The sequence below is a fragment of the Mizuhopecten yessoensis genome, unplaced genomic scaffold, assembly GCF_002113885.1.
Source record: "Mizuhopecten yessoensis strain PY_sf001 unplaced genomic scaffold, ASM211388v2 scaffold7225, whole genome shotgun sequence".
NCBI lineage: Eukaryota > Metazoa > Mollusca > Bivalvia > Pectinida > Pectinidae > Mizuhopecten > Mizuhopecten yessoensis.
In genome coordinates, this window is record NW_018406942.1 from 520043 (window position 1) to 535664 (window position 15622).

Sequence of the window (15622 nt, forward strand, 5' to 3'; positions counted from 1 at the left end):
CCCCGGCCTCGATTAACATGAGATAATTAAGGTAATTAAACATTTTGGTGACGTTAGGATGTTTCAGGAATCTTATCAGGAATCTTATTTGCGCTTACCATACAGACACTAACATATTTAGGATGTAAATATAACGATTGAACGGACTTTTTTCAGTGTCCATGTCGGTATGAAATTAAAAAAAATATACGTCTAATCCTTATGTGTAATCCTTATGTGTCATTATGTGTATCAGTGGGTGTTTTGACTTGTGTATGTGTGTGAGTATGTCATGTGTATTTCGTTTTGTGCGTAGGTGTGTATATTTACATATTATCTGTTATGGTTTAGATCAAGATACATGACGGAGTACTTGTGATAATGTATAGTGTGTTTACAGTATGGTGAGTATACACAGAAGCTCGTTTCGATTAATAGATAATGATAAGTAAAAATGTTTATGATATCGTATCGTACGACGTACTTTACTGATAATTATCTGTTGATCGAAACAAGCTTCTGTGGAGTATGTGTGCCGATTGACAATGTATATATAATTGTAGTACATGTATAGTGTGGACGTTTGGGGTGTTTTTAATTGTTACACCTCCTTTTAACTTCAAATGCTATCAATCCGGTTGCAGATCTTCAAAAATCAATATTTAAACAATTCAACGCAGTATTTTCAAAAATAGACATACTCTTTACTAATCAATCTCTATCACCTGTCCAGCTCATGCCCACTGGATGAACCCTCTAATCTATATTTGATTACATTCTGTAACTGGAGTGGGAGATGACTTATATAGTCTGTCTGATCCCTTTGTTAAAATCAATAAAAAGCCTTGAATTGAATTAAATGTACCCATTGTTTACTGATTTCGGTGTAGATACGTTGACAGGTGCCGGTCGGTCACGACGTTTTACTGACTTACGTGAAGTTGATTTAAGAGTTCTCTTAAGATAATTGCACGGACTTAATTCCGTGATATTTGTAACTCAATATCTTAAGACAAATCGATTGACAGACATTCAAACATATTTTATCGACATTGAAGAGTCAAAGGGATTGGGCACAAGTTCTAGCAACTTACAAGGTCTTCTCCCAGTGAGGTCACGGACTTAATTCCGTGATATTTGTTACTCAAAATCTTACGTCAAATCAATAGACAGCTATTCAATGGGTACAGTGAAGTCATTCACCAAAATTACGGTATGACACATCAGAGATATGTATATAGTCTATATGTATATATGCATTTTAGTTTAGCTGTGATAACTAGAATCGTAACAGTTGGTCGATGTTACCGACATATTGCGCGTATACTCGGAATCAGAAGTTGAAGTGCACGTGTACGCCTGCAAGAGTTATTGATATTTTTGAAGGAGTAGAGCAAAGTGCGTATTTGTATAATGATTGGTTTCTTAATTCTACCAGACACTATATATGATACAGATGTAAACCTGGTGGAAAAGGGCTTAAGTGTCTGATTGAATAAATAATCCATATTTTTGTAAAGTGTATTCGATAATTTCAATATGCAATTATGGTACTACATGTAGTTAAATTTCGCTTTTGATCTTTGACCTTGCATACATTTATATGAAACTTCATATGGACTCAATTTTGAACGGTTTCAGAAAATGAGATTACTTATTGATAAGATGATATTTTTTTTCTATTTGGACTGTGTTTACTACACGTAATTAAAAAATAACCTGAAAGTAGATACTTAAGAAACATTGTATGTTTTTTAGGCTCGTTATTTTACGCATTCGCTGAAAGCAATTACTTAATTTTCTAACATCGATGCATACCTTTTCTCCCACTTATCTAATTTAATTTTACATTTGTAGACATAGTTTTAATATACATTGCCATTCTACTATCTGAAATGCTGTGCAGTATGGTAATGCTCGAAGCGATATATACACTATAATTATGTTGTATTGGGTTCAAGCAGAGTATAATATATTTATATATTTGGCTTCATACCGCGTCTCTGGTTCAAATTAATTAAAACTGATATTGATCAAATCAAAATGCAGATGATGTTTCCACACAAAATACTCAATAGATCTTCAAGTTTAATTAATTATTAATAATATTTACCTGTGATACATAAGTTATTTATATACAGTGTGAGTCATGTCCACAAATATCTCTGTAGGTGGTGGGTGTTCTCTTTCCAAAGGATTCCCTTCTAAAAATAACCGATTAACTTGGTCACGTGACAGAGCCCAAGCGATCATCTTGTCAGTGAAAAACCATAGCTGAGGAATCCCCAATCATCTTTATAACATCGGGGGTTGGGATATTAATAAGGGAACCAGGAAAGTAATCAGATGTTCGCCGACAAAATGTGGAAGTTGAGGGAGATCACAGATAAAGTGTAAGTATATATTTTGTTATTTTATATTGCTTTTCTAGCGGATGTTGGACGTTACCTCAGGCCTTGACCTTCCACGTCGACACCGGCTTCCGCTTTGACGTTTCGATGTCAATATTTATTTTTTCCTAAATAAATGATTATCTCTACTGCTGACGATATATACGTTTATATTCGGTAGAAAAATGTGTTGAAATATATTGACTTAACTACTGAAGTGTTGACATGTTAAGTTTTGCTGTGGTTGATTGACTATCTGTGTTTGAAGGGGAGGAGTGATGGGAGTGTCAACTCCTCCATGATTTGGGGAATGTAAAATATGTCACTGCTGCCACGTACCATTTGTTAGACACCTATTTTTCAAACAGGAGTACAAGAAAAAAGAAAATGAATGAATTACTTGGACGTGACCGAATTTCATTAACAAGGAATTCGAAATAACAAATAAATAAAGCTCTGCTGTGCATGTTCTGTATGTTGTTAGGAACCCCTCTGTCCTCCATGTTATTAAGTGAGGTAACTCACATTTAAATCTCGTGTAGTGCAATGATTCAGTTCCTTAAATAATCATACAAATATGTTGGTAATCCCCTTGAAATCCCATACAATCCAAACGTAATTTTCCACCATGTCATTATGTGACACAGTTTGCCCCTTCCCCCCNCAGCACTTCATGAGGTCGCTTTGGTACAGATGTCTGTGAATGCCATCTCAGAAACCTGCAGTTGAATTCTTTAATAAAAAGAAAATGTTATTCAGTTACTTTCTTAGGGGTTTGTATTGTGTCTTTTGAGGAAACAGATGGCCAGTATGTAATTTTTATTAGGATCAGAAGAAAGCACAACGAGACAGGGACCTTCCAAACTCTTAGATGGATGCTTAAACAATTGAGCTACGTGGTCGCATGTGAAAGACCCAGTCTAGTTCTGCTATACTCGATACCCCTAAATAGGACGGCTATATGTCATAGTATGATGAGTCTGCCTGATTATTGTTATACATATATACAGTACATCATGCGCTATTTCAAGAAGGAAGTGGGAGGGGAATAACTAGAAAATTCCATCTGTACGCGAGAATATTAACAAGCCTTCTTGTGAACTACAGATGAACATTATGTACAGTGTTTTTAATACCTAAATTTTGCAACAGCCTGTTCCTTAATAAATTGGGAAAATATAGCATTAATTGTGTTAAAATTGGGAATATGTTCCTCAGTTTTGGAAAATAAGACACTTGTAGCTAGGAAAATAGCCTGAATTCTGCAGTAAAACTGAGCAAAATAAATCACCGACGTACTAAGTATTTTAAACAAATTTATACAAAGTGGATGCGGTGTTGATCAAACGCTACTTTTATACCGTGTTTTATATGAATTTTAAAGTCAAACAAGCCTGATATTCTACTGTTAGAAACAGAATTTTAAGAACTTCAGTAATATTTTCCTTCATGGACAGCTCCTAAATAGAACGGAAGGAAGAACTACAGAACAAGACAAGACTTATAAACATCAAATATTATAAATGCAAATATAACTAAGTAAAATTGAAGCAGAATGGACTGGGTCAATCGTTGGTGACCATATATGTAGTCAATTGTGTATCAGAGCGTCCGTCTAGTGTTCGGAAGTTCCTCAGGTTTCCTATTCCTGTCTCAACTTTACACTTCTCCTTCTCCTATTACAAAATTGGCGAGCTTGCCAACCCGTGTTTTAAGTACTGGGTGAATGCTTGGCAAGGGGATATCAGAATCTGGGTTGTAAAACAGTTGTGTCTTTGAGGACGAAGACTTAGAAAATGAAGGAAAGAATGTAGCAGAACTGATAGCTCAGTTGGTAGAGCGTCCGTCTCAAGTTCGGAGGGTCCCAGGTTCGAATCCCAGTCTGGCTGTGCATTTGTCTTTTTCTTATACAATAACACTGCTAAGCAACACATCAGTTCGTTTAACCAATTTTTATGATGGCGACCGTGATAGGTAGAAGAAGTTTTGTTAAAGCAACAAATTGTTATTTTATGATCACACAATTTTCACTATTGTTGCCTGCAAAGAAATAATTTTTCTTTTGAACCAATGCAAGGTAAATATATGATAGTACTGAATAAAGAAATTGACTCACAGATTATATTTAACTGTACATAATATTTTAAATATCTCTTTCTGATCTCTTGATTTTAAAGTAAAGATGATTTTTATCTTACAGCACCAATGTGGTGATGAACTACTCCGAAGTGGAGACGAAGGTGAGAGAGGCTACAAGTGATGAAGCCTGGGGACCCCACGGATCATTGATGCAGGAAGTAGCACGCTTCACATTTACATATGAACACTTTCCAGAGGTGATGGGCATGTTGTGGAAACGCATGCTGCACGATAACAAGAAAAACTGGAGGAGAGTTTATAAGGTCTGTACATACGGAGTGTGTGGTTTATAAGGTCTGTACATACTAAGTGTGTGGTTACATAAAACTGATATTTTAATCACTTTCATGATATTAAAGCTACACATTATTAATTGCCAGTTTTGTTGCTGTTTTTGATGAGATTTGGTTAAATGAATGACTCTAATGATACAATTCAGACTATAAATTTGGATGTGTACTTTATGAGTTGCCAGCTGCGAAATTAACCAAAACAACATGGGGATCACAATCTCATTGTTATATCTGCACCAATGGTTTTCGTGCAACAACTCTTAAGGAATGCTTTGATTTTATTGAGACTTTCTATGCATATCAATAACAACAGTTACATGTACTTGCTGTATTTTACTCTGAATCACTTTGATTTTCATGAAACTTTCTACACATGCCTTTAATATCAATTACCAACTCAACTTTTAGATTTCTGATCTCATAATAACTTTGATAACTAAAATCTGAATATCTACATGGTCGCAAGCAGGAGCAGAAATCTGAATATCTACATAGTCGCAAGCAGGAGCAGAAAGCACTATATCTACATGGTCGCTAGCAGGAGCAGAAAGCACTTCTTGTAATTGATTGTGTCCGTTTAAGTGAAATTTTGTTAGTTTTAAAATTCTTACATTGAATTGTTTTACATACACATTTGACTTAAATAAGTTTGTGTTGCCTATTTTTAAGAGGATGTATATCACGTGCACATGCTTGTGTTTTCTTATGCTGTAGTCATTACTGTTGCTGACATATCTCCTAAAGAACGGGTCGGAGCGTGTGGTTACAAGCTCTAGGGAACACCTTTATGACCTCCGCAGTCTGGAGAGCTACACTTTCACAGATGAGCATGGAAAGGACCAGGGATTAAATGGTGATAAGGACATTGAAATATTACATATTTATATATCTATAGTACTCAATCAGTAAAGCATCAGATAAGTAATTGTTGGACATTATAGCAGAATTTTATTTTTTGTAGAGCATCTTTAACTCATTCATCCCTAAAGACACATTTGAACTCTTTCAATTCAAAGGTTGGAATAGTGCATTATGAAATTTTGGGCTGAATGAGTTAACAATCACTCATTACCACCGATACCTAAATTTAAGCTACATATATATAGGGATCTGGCTTTAATAGATCTAGATTTCACAGACGTTTCTTAACTTCAGTTTTTCATTTCGGAAGCATTTTTGGAGTTTAGGAAAAATTGTAATTTAAGAATTCTGGCAATACTTTCCAATGGAAAAAGTAGTAAATTCTTTTAGTCAGTGAATCCGGGGCCCCAATATTTTGTTTGATGTTCTCTTTGAGTAACATTCCTACAGTTTCTTCAAATTATATGAAATCTTTAATGGGTTTCTGATGGTTATTGAGAATTATTTTTAAACAATCTGAATTTCAAACAACATGGATAAATCTTCCTTAAAAAACAAAATTAATAGAATGTAGTGAAAACCTACTGATAAATTTATTTCAGCAATATTTGAAATATGTACAACAGTCACTTTAACATGATCGAATGGGTATGTTGTCCCCAGAAAGACTTAGGGATGTGGTCTTTTATAGAAAGGAGATCTAGTGTATTTGCTACATGTGAACCACGTAATTAAGTATTACTGACTTGGCTAGAGGAAATTAATTTATCTGAATCGGTATAAACACTAGACTACTTCTACATGTTGTAATCTGTAGTGTTAATCTGGGTTTGCCTCCGAGGGGAGTTTTTTTTATACAATCGCCTTACACTTACAGATGCAAACTTTGCTGGAAAGTGTGTGTCGTCAATCGTTTATCAAGCAGAATATGTCAAACTGTATATATATATTCTGTTAGTATCTGCTATGACTTATATATACTAGCTGTTACGGGTCGAACTGTGTATAAGTCTGACTATAAGATTGTTGTTTAATGTTATTGTATTGCAGTACGACAGAAGATACAAGAACTATTAGACTTCATTCAAAATGACGAGAAGTTACGAGACGAAAGAAAAAAAGCAAAAAAGAACAAAGACAAATATGTTGGAGTCGCAGGAGAGGGTACACTGGGCAATAGATACAGTAAGTCTCTTGTAAATAACACAGTAGTAGTGGAAGGAGGGAGTTCACTGGGCAATAGATATAGTAAGTCTCTTGTAAATAACACATAAGTAGTGGAAGGAGGGAGTTCACTGGGCAATAGATACAGTAAGTCTCTTGTATATAACACATAAGTAGTGGAAGGAGGGAGTTCACTGGGCAATATATACTGTAACGCTCTTGTATATCACACAGTAGTAGTTGAAGGAGGGAGTTCACCTGGCAATAGATACAGTAAGTCTCTTGTATATAACACAGTAGTAGTGGAAGGAGGGAGTTCACCGGGTAATAGATACAGTAAGTCTCTTGTATATAACACAGTAGAAGTGGAAGGAGGGAGTTCACTGGGCAATAGATACAGTAAGTCTCTTGTAAATAACACATAAGTAGTGGAAGGAGTGAGTTCACCGGGTAATAGATAGAGTAAGTCTCTTGTATATAACAGTAGTAGTGGAAGTAAGGAGTTCACTGGGCAATAGATACAGTAAGTCTCTTGTAAATAACACAGTAGTAGTGGAAGGAGGGAGTTCACTGGGCAATAGATACATTCCAGTAAGCTTAAATACTGTTCATTGCCCAACATCATTTTGTCAGCTAATCCAATGTCCATATTTATATCTACTTTGATAAGGCCAAATAAAATTAATTACTTGGTTCTCAGGCCAATTTTTTTCAAAATAGATGCGGCAGGACGGTATTTTTATTTTATTTTACATGGCAAAAACGAGACGAGGGCGATTTTTTTTTATTGTGTAGTTTGTAAAATGTTCATTAATATTGTGGACATTACCTTGTCTTTTTATAGTTGTGTAGAGACCCGTCATAGAGCAAGCCTCCGAAAATCCCCCCACGATGTTCCAGACGAGAATCACGAACCCCCCATTCCTTGTTTGTACCGAAATGAGCGCCATTTGTACACAAGACTAATAAGTCATAATCATTTTAACGCTTGCCTGTATCTCAATCCTTACCTTTATTCAAACGTTTTCGGGACTTGGGTGACTAACGAGTAAAAACGACATGCGGACCAATTTTTCCGGATTTTTTTTAAAGATGGCGGCTGGCGCATTCACGATTTGTTTTTTATTACTTTCACGATAAAATCGGCAATGCACACGGCGCAATGAAATGCGCGCGGGCCTGAGAACCAAGTTAGCATTTTTTTTGGCCTTACCTTGCAATGTATACAAAATGATTTCCATAACAACAAACTCCCTCGACTGTTAAAGCTAAAGGCTTTCTTGTCAAAAATCCCAATAATTTCAGACTTGTATACTGTATTTGTACAGTTAGAATCAAAATTACCTGTACCTACAAGAATCCTGTGTATGACGACCATTAATTGGATTGAGACACATGCACCTATAGATCTGGGAACAATGTACTTGTATCAGCAAGAATTGTTGTATGGAGTCATAATTCCTGTCTTCTTACCTTCTTAATATAGATTTATAACCTGGTCTGGTGTTAGATATGTACGTTTGGTTGGATGTAACAGGTGACAGATATGACGAGGAACCGTCCAACCGTGATAAGATGGATGAAATTGAAGAGTGGGACAGCGGCCGGAAGACGATGGCGGGAGAAGCTGTGGACAAAGTAAAGGGGCTCTGGAACAAAGTACAGGGCCGTAAGGGACCAGACGATGTAGTTGATTACAGGTAAGGGTCAGGGGTTAGGAATACAGTATGTTTTAAAGGTTTCCTTTTGAGACTTAACTCCAGAATCTTGGTCTGTGTTTTAATGCCCTGCCCAATGCTCAATTTGAGGACATACATTCCCATCCTGTGTTCAACTGCAAAGAAGACAAAATCTATTTTATAGCCGTCAATATGTCGAAACTTTTTAATTATAATCTCATTAATTTTTGTGGTCTGCTGACAGCAGAAAGTCCCACATGGCAAGTACTTTTCCTAAACCCCCAGTTGCTGGCAGCACCTGCCTCACAAAATCATACAGTATTCAAATTTTCAAAATGTAACTCTTTTTTTTACAGTTTCTATTGCCTTTTGCTGTTGAACCAATGATCTCTATTGTAACATCAGAATTGTACAGGATAGTGTGGAAGTTTCGATAGTCAAACATAAATCTATGATATTAGTTTAAGCTTTCAGTTACTACCTTTGAGAATGGGAACTGCACTTGAGAATAGGAACTTCTAATAGGATTAGTTGATGATGCTGAATTGAAAGATTTTAGATGAAATCAATCTTGTCAAAGCTGAATTATGATAACAAGCTATGTGAAAATACAAAACGATAAAAGTATGTACTGTTATACCTAGTGGATCAATGTAAGGGAGATAATCACCAAGCACATAGTGAAGTATTAATTAAAAGCTCCTCAGATTGGATGACATTTGTGAATATGGTGTTTTGTCAGTGTTCTTAATTATTCGTTTGAATAACCAAACACATGTAGCATTCTGGAGATATTCTGCAAGTCTTGCCTGTAGATTTGGGGAAGTTTTTCACAGTTTGATAATTTTACATCTATATTTACTATGCAAAACTACTGTTATTTGAAAAGGAAAATCAAAAGCTGAAACGGAAATGACACTAAATGTTTTTAAAAACAAAACAAAATCAGATAGTTTATCGACCCATGTGTTTACCTAAAGATATGTGGTAGGTTCTGATATATTTATCTGGCAGTTTTCAGTCATTGTAAAATACCCATTTTGTGAAATATTCTAGTTCAAGCAAGATTCCTGCCGCCCGCAGAAGCAGTTTAACAGACTTTAGGTGAGATTCTACCTGGTATGCAGGACTGGGAAATGTTAGAGCATGGTATAATTGGTGTTGTGAAAACTATAACTGTTGAATTGGGCACTGTCTCTGTCTGGTACACAAAGGTTACACACAGGTCTATGTCATATCAAACTTGTGGAGTTGACACCATGTCCGATTCAAATTTACATATGGACTCCAACTAGTTTCATAAGGACTCCCAACTTTTGCATCACTTGTGTATAGAAATTTCGTTTAAAACATTTGTTGTATTTGGTGTGTTTTAAGATAACAAAAAAAAAAGGAAATGTGACTTGGGTACGAAGTGTTAGGATGAATGTCAGACTTGAAGAATCTGTAAATTGGAATCAAAGGACAAAAAAACACCCAAATACACTCTAGATGTGTCATTAACAATTTATACACAGCTGTAGTATGTCAGTATTATCAGAGAGCAGTTTTATTTCTATTCCGAGTCCTAACAAGTTTGATATTTGAGGGGAATCGGGAATGTATAAAGCATGGTCCACGTGATTGAGGTCCTGATATGGCAGTCAGTGTTACCTGTAGATAACCCAGGATTGGAGCATGACTTGGATATGAAATCTTACATTAAGACAAGAAAATATTGCACATGATTTCATAGAAACTGCATGCTGCATCATGACATTTTATACTGGGTTTTGATATTATTTACAAATATTGTCCTTATTTAAGCGTAAATATATAATCCCGTATTATCAGTACACAGACCTAGAGGTGTTGTAGGCATTAGTTTTACACATGTTTATAAGGGATATTGATGTTGTTTGATTGTTGTCTTTAATTAGTATAGCTTGTGTAACTGTACATTTTTGTTGTAATTTTAATACATACATGTACGTCACTCCTAACTTGCACATCATATTAACAACATTGCTGTTTAGTTTGATATGCTGATCACTAACTAGCATGCTATATCAACCCTTGTACTTAAAACATGCAAAGAGTAACAGCCTGGCACTAATTTAAAAACACGCTAAAAATCTTGTGAAAATTGTCCACACATTTTTATTTCAGGAATAGCCCATACAATTTAAGTCTAATGTAGGCTGTTAATGTATTCTTAATATCATCTGAACATATTCATTGTGACATCAAATATGAAAACTAAACAATACTTGGTACACTCTATAATGAATGTCATTGCTTCAATTTATATTGATTGTACTAAAATAATTTCAAAGAATAACTGAATAATTACCTAATACTATTAACATGATGCTATCATACTTCTTAAAATTTAATTGAAGGCATGGGATAAAGAAATAGGAAACAATTCTGTGAAAGTTTCCAAAAAATAATTAAAATTTCAATATTCAGGATTTTCAATTTGTAACTAACTTCTTGTATTGTTAAAAAATAATGATGTGAAAACTATCAAAACCTGGGATTCTGATTTATGTATGTGGTAGGAAGCTGTACAACATCTGTTTGTGTATTGTTGTATGTGGTAAGATAACTGATGTATTGTTTGTTGTTATGATTAGAAGTGATTATTCTGTACTTGCACAGGCCTAGGGCTTCAATTTTTTCTTCTGCATTTGGAGTGTGTAGACTTGAACAAGAATAAGATAATTTAAAAGAAGAAAATTAAATATCAGATAATTCTTAATAAAAAGACGGGCTAGTTTAATTTGATAGAAGATACTAGCATTGTTCCTAATTTGCTTAGAAATCTCTTTCATGTTGTAATAAAAAATGTAGCCACATATATACATCGTGTACTCGGTACCTGCTTTACCTAGCTACATGTATACACTGTAAAAATAAAATAATGTAGGCTACGTAATTTGCACATGAATAGGTAATTTCTTGGGCTGAAAATGATGGGGAAAATAAATCTACTCATATTTTGTGCTTCAAAATTTCCCTGGGAAAGGATGTATAGAATGCCCTGACAATATATATATATATATAGTTCTCAAAAAACGATACTTTAAGAATGATGAATGACTTGCCCTGACAAAGTTCACTAATTCTAACAGAATGCTTTGCATGTATTCATTACACTGGATTCAGAATTGATCTGTTATATGTTGCCCTTTGACCTTAAATATGGAGGAAATCTTTAAACGACATTCTCTGAAAAATCATGCAGCACAGAAAGATGATATTTTGCCATTAGCATGCTTGGATGAAGGGCTACGAAGTTTATAAAATTAATGACTTTGACCTATATTCAAGGTTACATGGGTGAGTCAAATATGTTTGAAATCTTTAAATGGCTTCTCCTGAATAACCAACAGGCTGAGGATGATGATATCTGGTCATTACCATGCTTGGATAATTATAAAGAGCTACCAAGTTTGTTCAAGGTCACAGGGGTCAAATTTGTTTAAATTTTTTAAACAACTTCTTCTGAATAACCACGATGCCCAGAATATTGATATTTGGATGAAGGACTATCAAGTCATTTGAATGAGCTTGACCCATTTTCAAGGTCACATTTGGTTAGATATGTAAATGACCTAATCTCGTTAAACAAAAGATCTAGGATGATGATATTTGGCAAGTTGCATGCTGAAATGAAAGGCTTTAAAGTTAGTTCAACATAACGACCTTGTTCGCAAATCAAGGTCACATGGGTCAAATGATTTAAAATCTTTAACAGGTTCATTTTTGAAAGACTTGCTGTCATTGATACTGATATTTTGCCTGTAGCTTTACTTAAGATTGCCTTTTAGGTTACAAGTGCAAGATTAATACCAGGTGAGCGATGCAGGCCCATTGGGCCTCTTGTCTTACATTCGCAGATCAACAGAATTGAAACTGATCATGATCATAACAATAGTAACAGTGATAATAATCTTGTATTTTTTCCAGTGATGAGCCAGAAAACAGATCGAAAAATGACAAGGATGATTTTAATTTCAAAGATGATGATGCAGAATATACGTCAGTAGAGCGAACACATACAACACGTACAGAAAAAATCACACACAACAGGAGGTCAAGGTCAGCCAAGAAACTTGACCTCGGGGCAGCATCATCATACGGCAAGGATAAAGATTCCATAGTGAGTATGATTGGGAAACTGAGGTGTACTATTGAAGGAAGAGTAGTGGTACTGAGCCTCCAAAATACATTTTATTTTTTCAGCTTTTAATCATTAAACACACACAATGTACTGTAGCACTATGTGGTGTAGAATACTGACCCAGAGAGGTCAGTAGGTAGTTTTTACAACATCAAGGGAGGATGACTGTAGGCAGTATCAATGTAACAAATTTGTGGGTGGTCGGTTGGTAGATAGCACACTCACCGTTCACCAAGATGGCCAGGGTTCAGTTCCTGATCAGATGTGAAAAAGTGTGGGGTGACCTCACCGTGACCTGCCCGTGACCTGCCCGACCACTTTGGTTTACTCTGGGTACTCCAGGTATATAACTTGTTCCATGATGGTTGTAAAATACAGAAAGTTTATATTTTATTGTGGGTAGTGTAGCATATCAATGTTTATCCACGTCATCATTGTGTATTTCAGTCTCAGCTTAGTGGCAACAGTATAACAAACAATGGTTCAAGCCTCATTGACATGGGTCTAGGAGGGGCAGATAACTCCCAGGAAACATCAGAATTTGCTGACTTCAAATCTGCCAATTCCAATGGAGATTTCAATCCAAGAGGCGCTACATCTCCACAAGGTATTGTGTTTTTAATCATTTAGTTTCGGGATTTATCAGGTAATTTTGGGCAATGGACCCTGAGAAAATGTGAATAAATTGTGAAATTGCAATACATTGTGTAATTCTTGTAAGTGTTTTTTTTTCAAATTGGAATTTTTCTTGACTAATTAGGCATATTTTCAATTGGGAACTAATCTTATTAATAGACCTAATAAGGGGATAATCATTCCTCGATTTACCATAGAAAAATCTATTCTATATTGCTTCAGACATATGCATTGAACAAGAAAGTTTTCTTGTCAGTCTTTCCTTAGAAATGTAAGATTGATGTAAATAATTGTCTTTTGTTAAGGAGGTACAGGAGACTTTGCTGATTTCTCACAATTCCAGAGTAACACCTCCACAGCATCAACAGGGTAAGTGTTACATGTAAACATTTGATTTACTGCATAGGAAAGACATGTCTTTGTGGAACACTTGAAAGGTAAAAAATAAGCTCAAGTTTAACCAGTTTGTTTGCCATCAAGAAACTTGTGTGGTGACTATAGCTAAATAGAACACCTGTATAACAGTACATATTGCAGTTATACACAGCTGAGACTTGATCAAACACACAGTTTGTAACATGACTAAAGGAGAAACAATCCTGGTGTCCACTTGTGGAAATGCCAGGGATTTCATGGACAAAATTCCATGTTATTTATGCCTGTTTCGTCTGCCTTGCCATAGGACAGTTTTGTTGTCAAGGCCTTTTACAGATACTTTAATTGCACAAAAGTCATATCTTAATGTTCAAAAGTGTTTGAAAACCTAAAAAGAAGTAACCATTAACATTGATGTTTACAGGTAGTGTTTCCTTTCCATCAAACATATTGTCTATATTGAGTAGTAGGATTTTTGACACATGTGTGGGGTAATGCAGGTGTCCAGGGGATTGAGCATACTGCAAAGTTTGCTTAACGTAGAATTGCACATTTTACACTAGCAACATCTATTTCTTTATGGAGTCTCACTCCTTATATTTTGTGTTACAGAAACAGTGGAGAGTTTGCAGATTTTACAGCCTTTAATGCAGCAGGGAGCGGGTCATCTGCTCCCCCACCAGCTACCAAATCCGGAGAAGATAATCTGTTTGACATGTTTGGTGGTGCTAGTAGCGCTATGCCAGCCCAACAAACACCAAACATCCCAATGCCGACTATGGGGTCACAACCCATGGCCCCAGTGGGTGGAACTTTAATGGGACAACCCATGGCATCTATGGGGAACTTTGGGGCCCAGCCTGTAATGATGGGAATGCCCCAAGCTACTCAGGTTCCTATGCAGGGAAACCCAGTGAGTCAGAGATTATACTTAAATATCTAGCTCATTTTGAACCATGTCCTGTAAGAACTGTCTTATATATTATGATATCACAGATTTTAAGCCAAAATGAAAATGTGAATTTTAACAGGATTACTTTTGTGCGAAAAAAGGGAGTGTCACTTGTTAAGGAAATCCGAGTATAATTCCAAGTTGTCCTAGCTTTAACTTTGGTTTAACAAAAGGACCAGTCTGTTTTAAAGTGTTGGGACAATACACAAATTTAATACACGTACATTGGGTGTAAAGGAACATTTTGATGCACTAATCACTTTAATAGCTAGGTCAGTGAAGACAAAAGTAATTTGATCGATAGTTTTACACCAAACCGTGATGTAAAATGCACCCACAAGATTATTTCAAGAAAGGTCATCATTGTTTTCAAAGATTTAAGCCAGTATAATTAGTAAGTTTTACATCTGATATGAGGCAAAAGAATAAGATATTAACAGCAGTTTACTGGAAAATGAATGTTTTCATGAAAAACATGATAGCTGACAAGCATGGTGAATTTATATGGAATATTCATTTTGATAAAAGTGGTGTAGTTTTAGGCAGTTTGAAAACTTTTTTTCAAAATGTCTAAAATTTGATTTGCAGATGAATATGCCACCACAAATGCAGCCCACAGGTATGATGGCAGGGAACATGTACGCAGGAATGCCAAATATGGGCATGCAGCAGGTACGATCTCAGTAAAACAAATGAAAGCATGGCCCTAGGGGTCAGATTCATGAGTGGCCTCAGAGGTCAGATTAAAGGGAGGGAAAGTATGACTGAAGAGGTCAGGTTCATAGGTGACCCCAGAGGTCAGATTAGAGGGAGGGAAAGTATGACCGAAAAGGTCAGGTTCATAGGTGACCCCAGAGGTCAGATTAGAGGGAGGGAAAGTATGCCCGAAAAGGTCAGGTTCATAGGTGACCCCAGAGGGCAGATTAGAGGGAGGGAAAGTATGACCGAAAAGGTCAGGTTCATAGGTGGCCCCAGAGGTCAGATTA

At 35.8% G+C, this 15622-nt stretch overlaps 1 protein-coding gene across 7 annotated transcripts in view; it reads left to right on the forward strand.

Annotated features, from left to right (window-relative positions):
• The window catches only part of LOC110453270 (clathrin interactor 1-like), a 47198-nt gene that overhangs the window by 11882 nt on the left and 19694 nt on the right, over nucleotides 1-15622 (forward strand). For 6 of the 7 annotated variants that reach the window (XM_021502152.1, XM_021502155.1, XM_021502153.1 and 3 more), the window contains exons 2-12: nucleotides 2218-2372; nucleotides 4570-4771; nucleotides 5516-5654; nucleotides 6713-6847; nucleotides 8364-8526; nucleotides 9562-9609; nucleotides 12460-12652; nucleotides 13121-13280; nucleotides 13615-13678; nucleotides 14297-14597; nucleotides 15225-15308. In XM_021502152.1, coding sequence (XP_021357827.1) covers nucleotides 2326-2372; nucleotides 4570-4771; nucleotides 5516-5654; nucleotides 6713-6847; nucleotides 8364-8526; nucleotides 9562-9609; nucleotides 12460-12652; nucleotides 13121-13280; nucleotides 13615-13678; nucleotides 14297-14597; nucleotides 15225-15308 — 1536 coding nt within the window. In that variant the 5' untranslated portion in view covers nucleotides 2218-2325. The remainder of the gene's footprint in view (nucleotides 1-2217; nucleotides 2373-4569; nucleotides 4772-5515; nucleotides 5655-6712; nucleotides 6848-8363; nucleotides 8527-9561; nucleotides 9610-12459; nucleotides 12653-13120; nucleotides 13281-13614; nucleotides 13679-14296; nucleotides 14598-15224; nucleotides 15309-15622) is intronic. The other variant, XM_021502154.1, reaches the window with a different exon arrangement.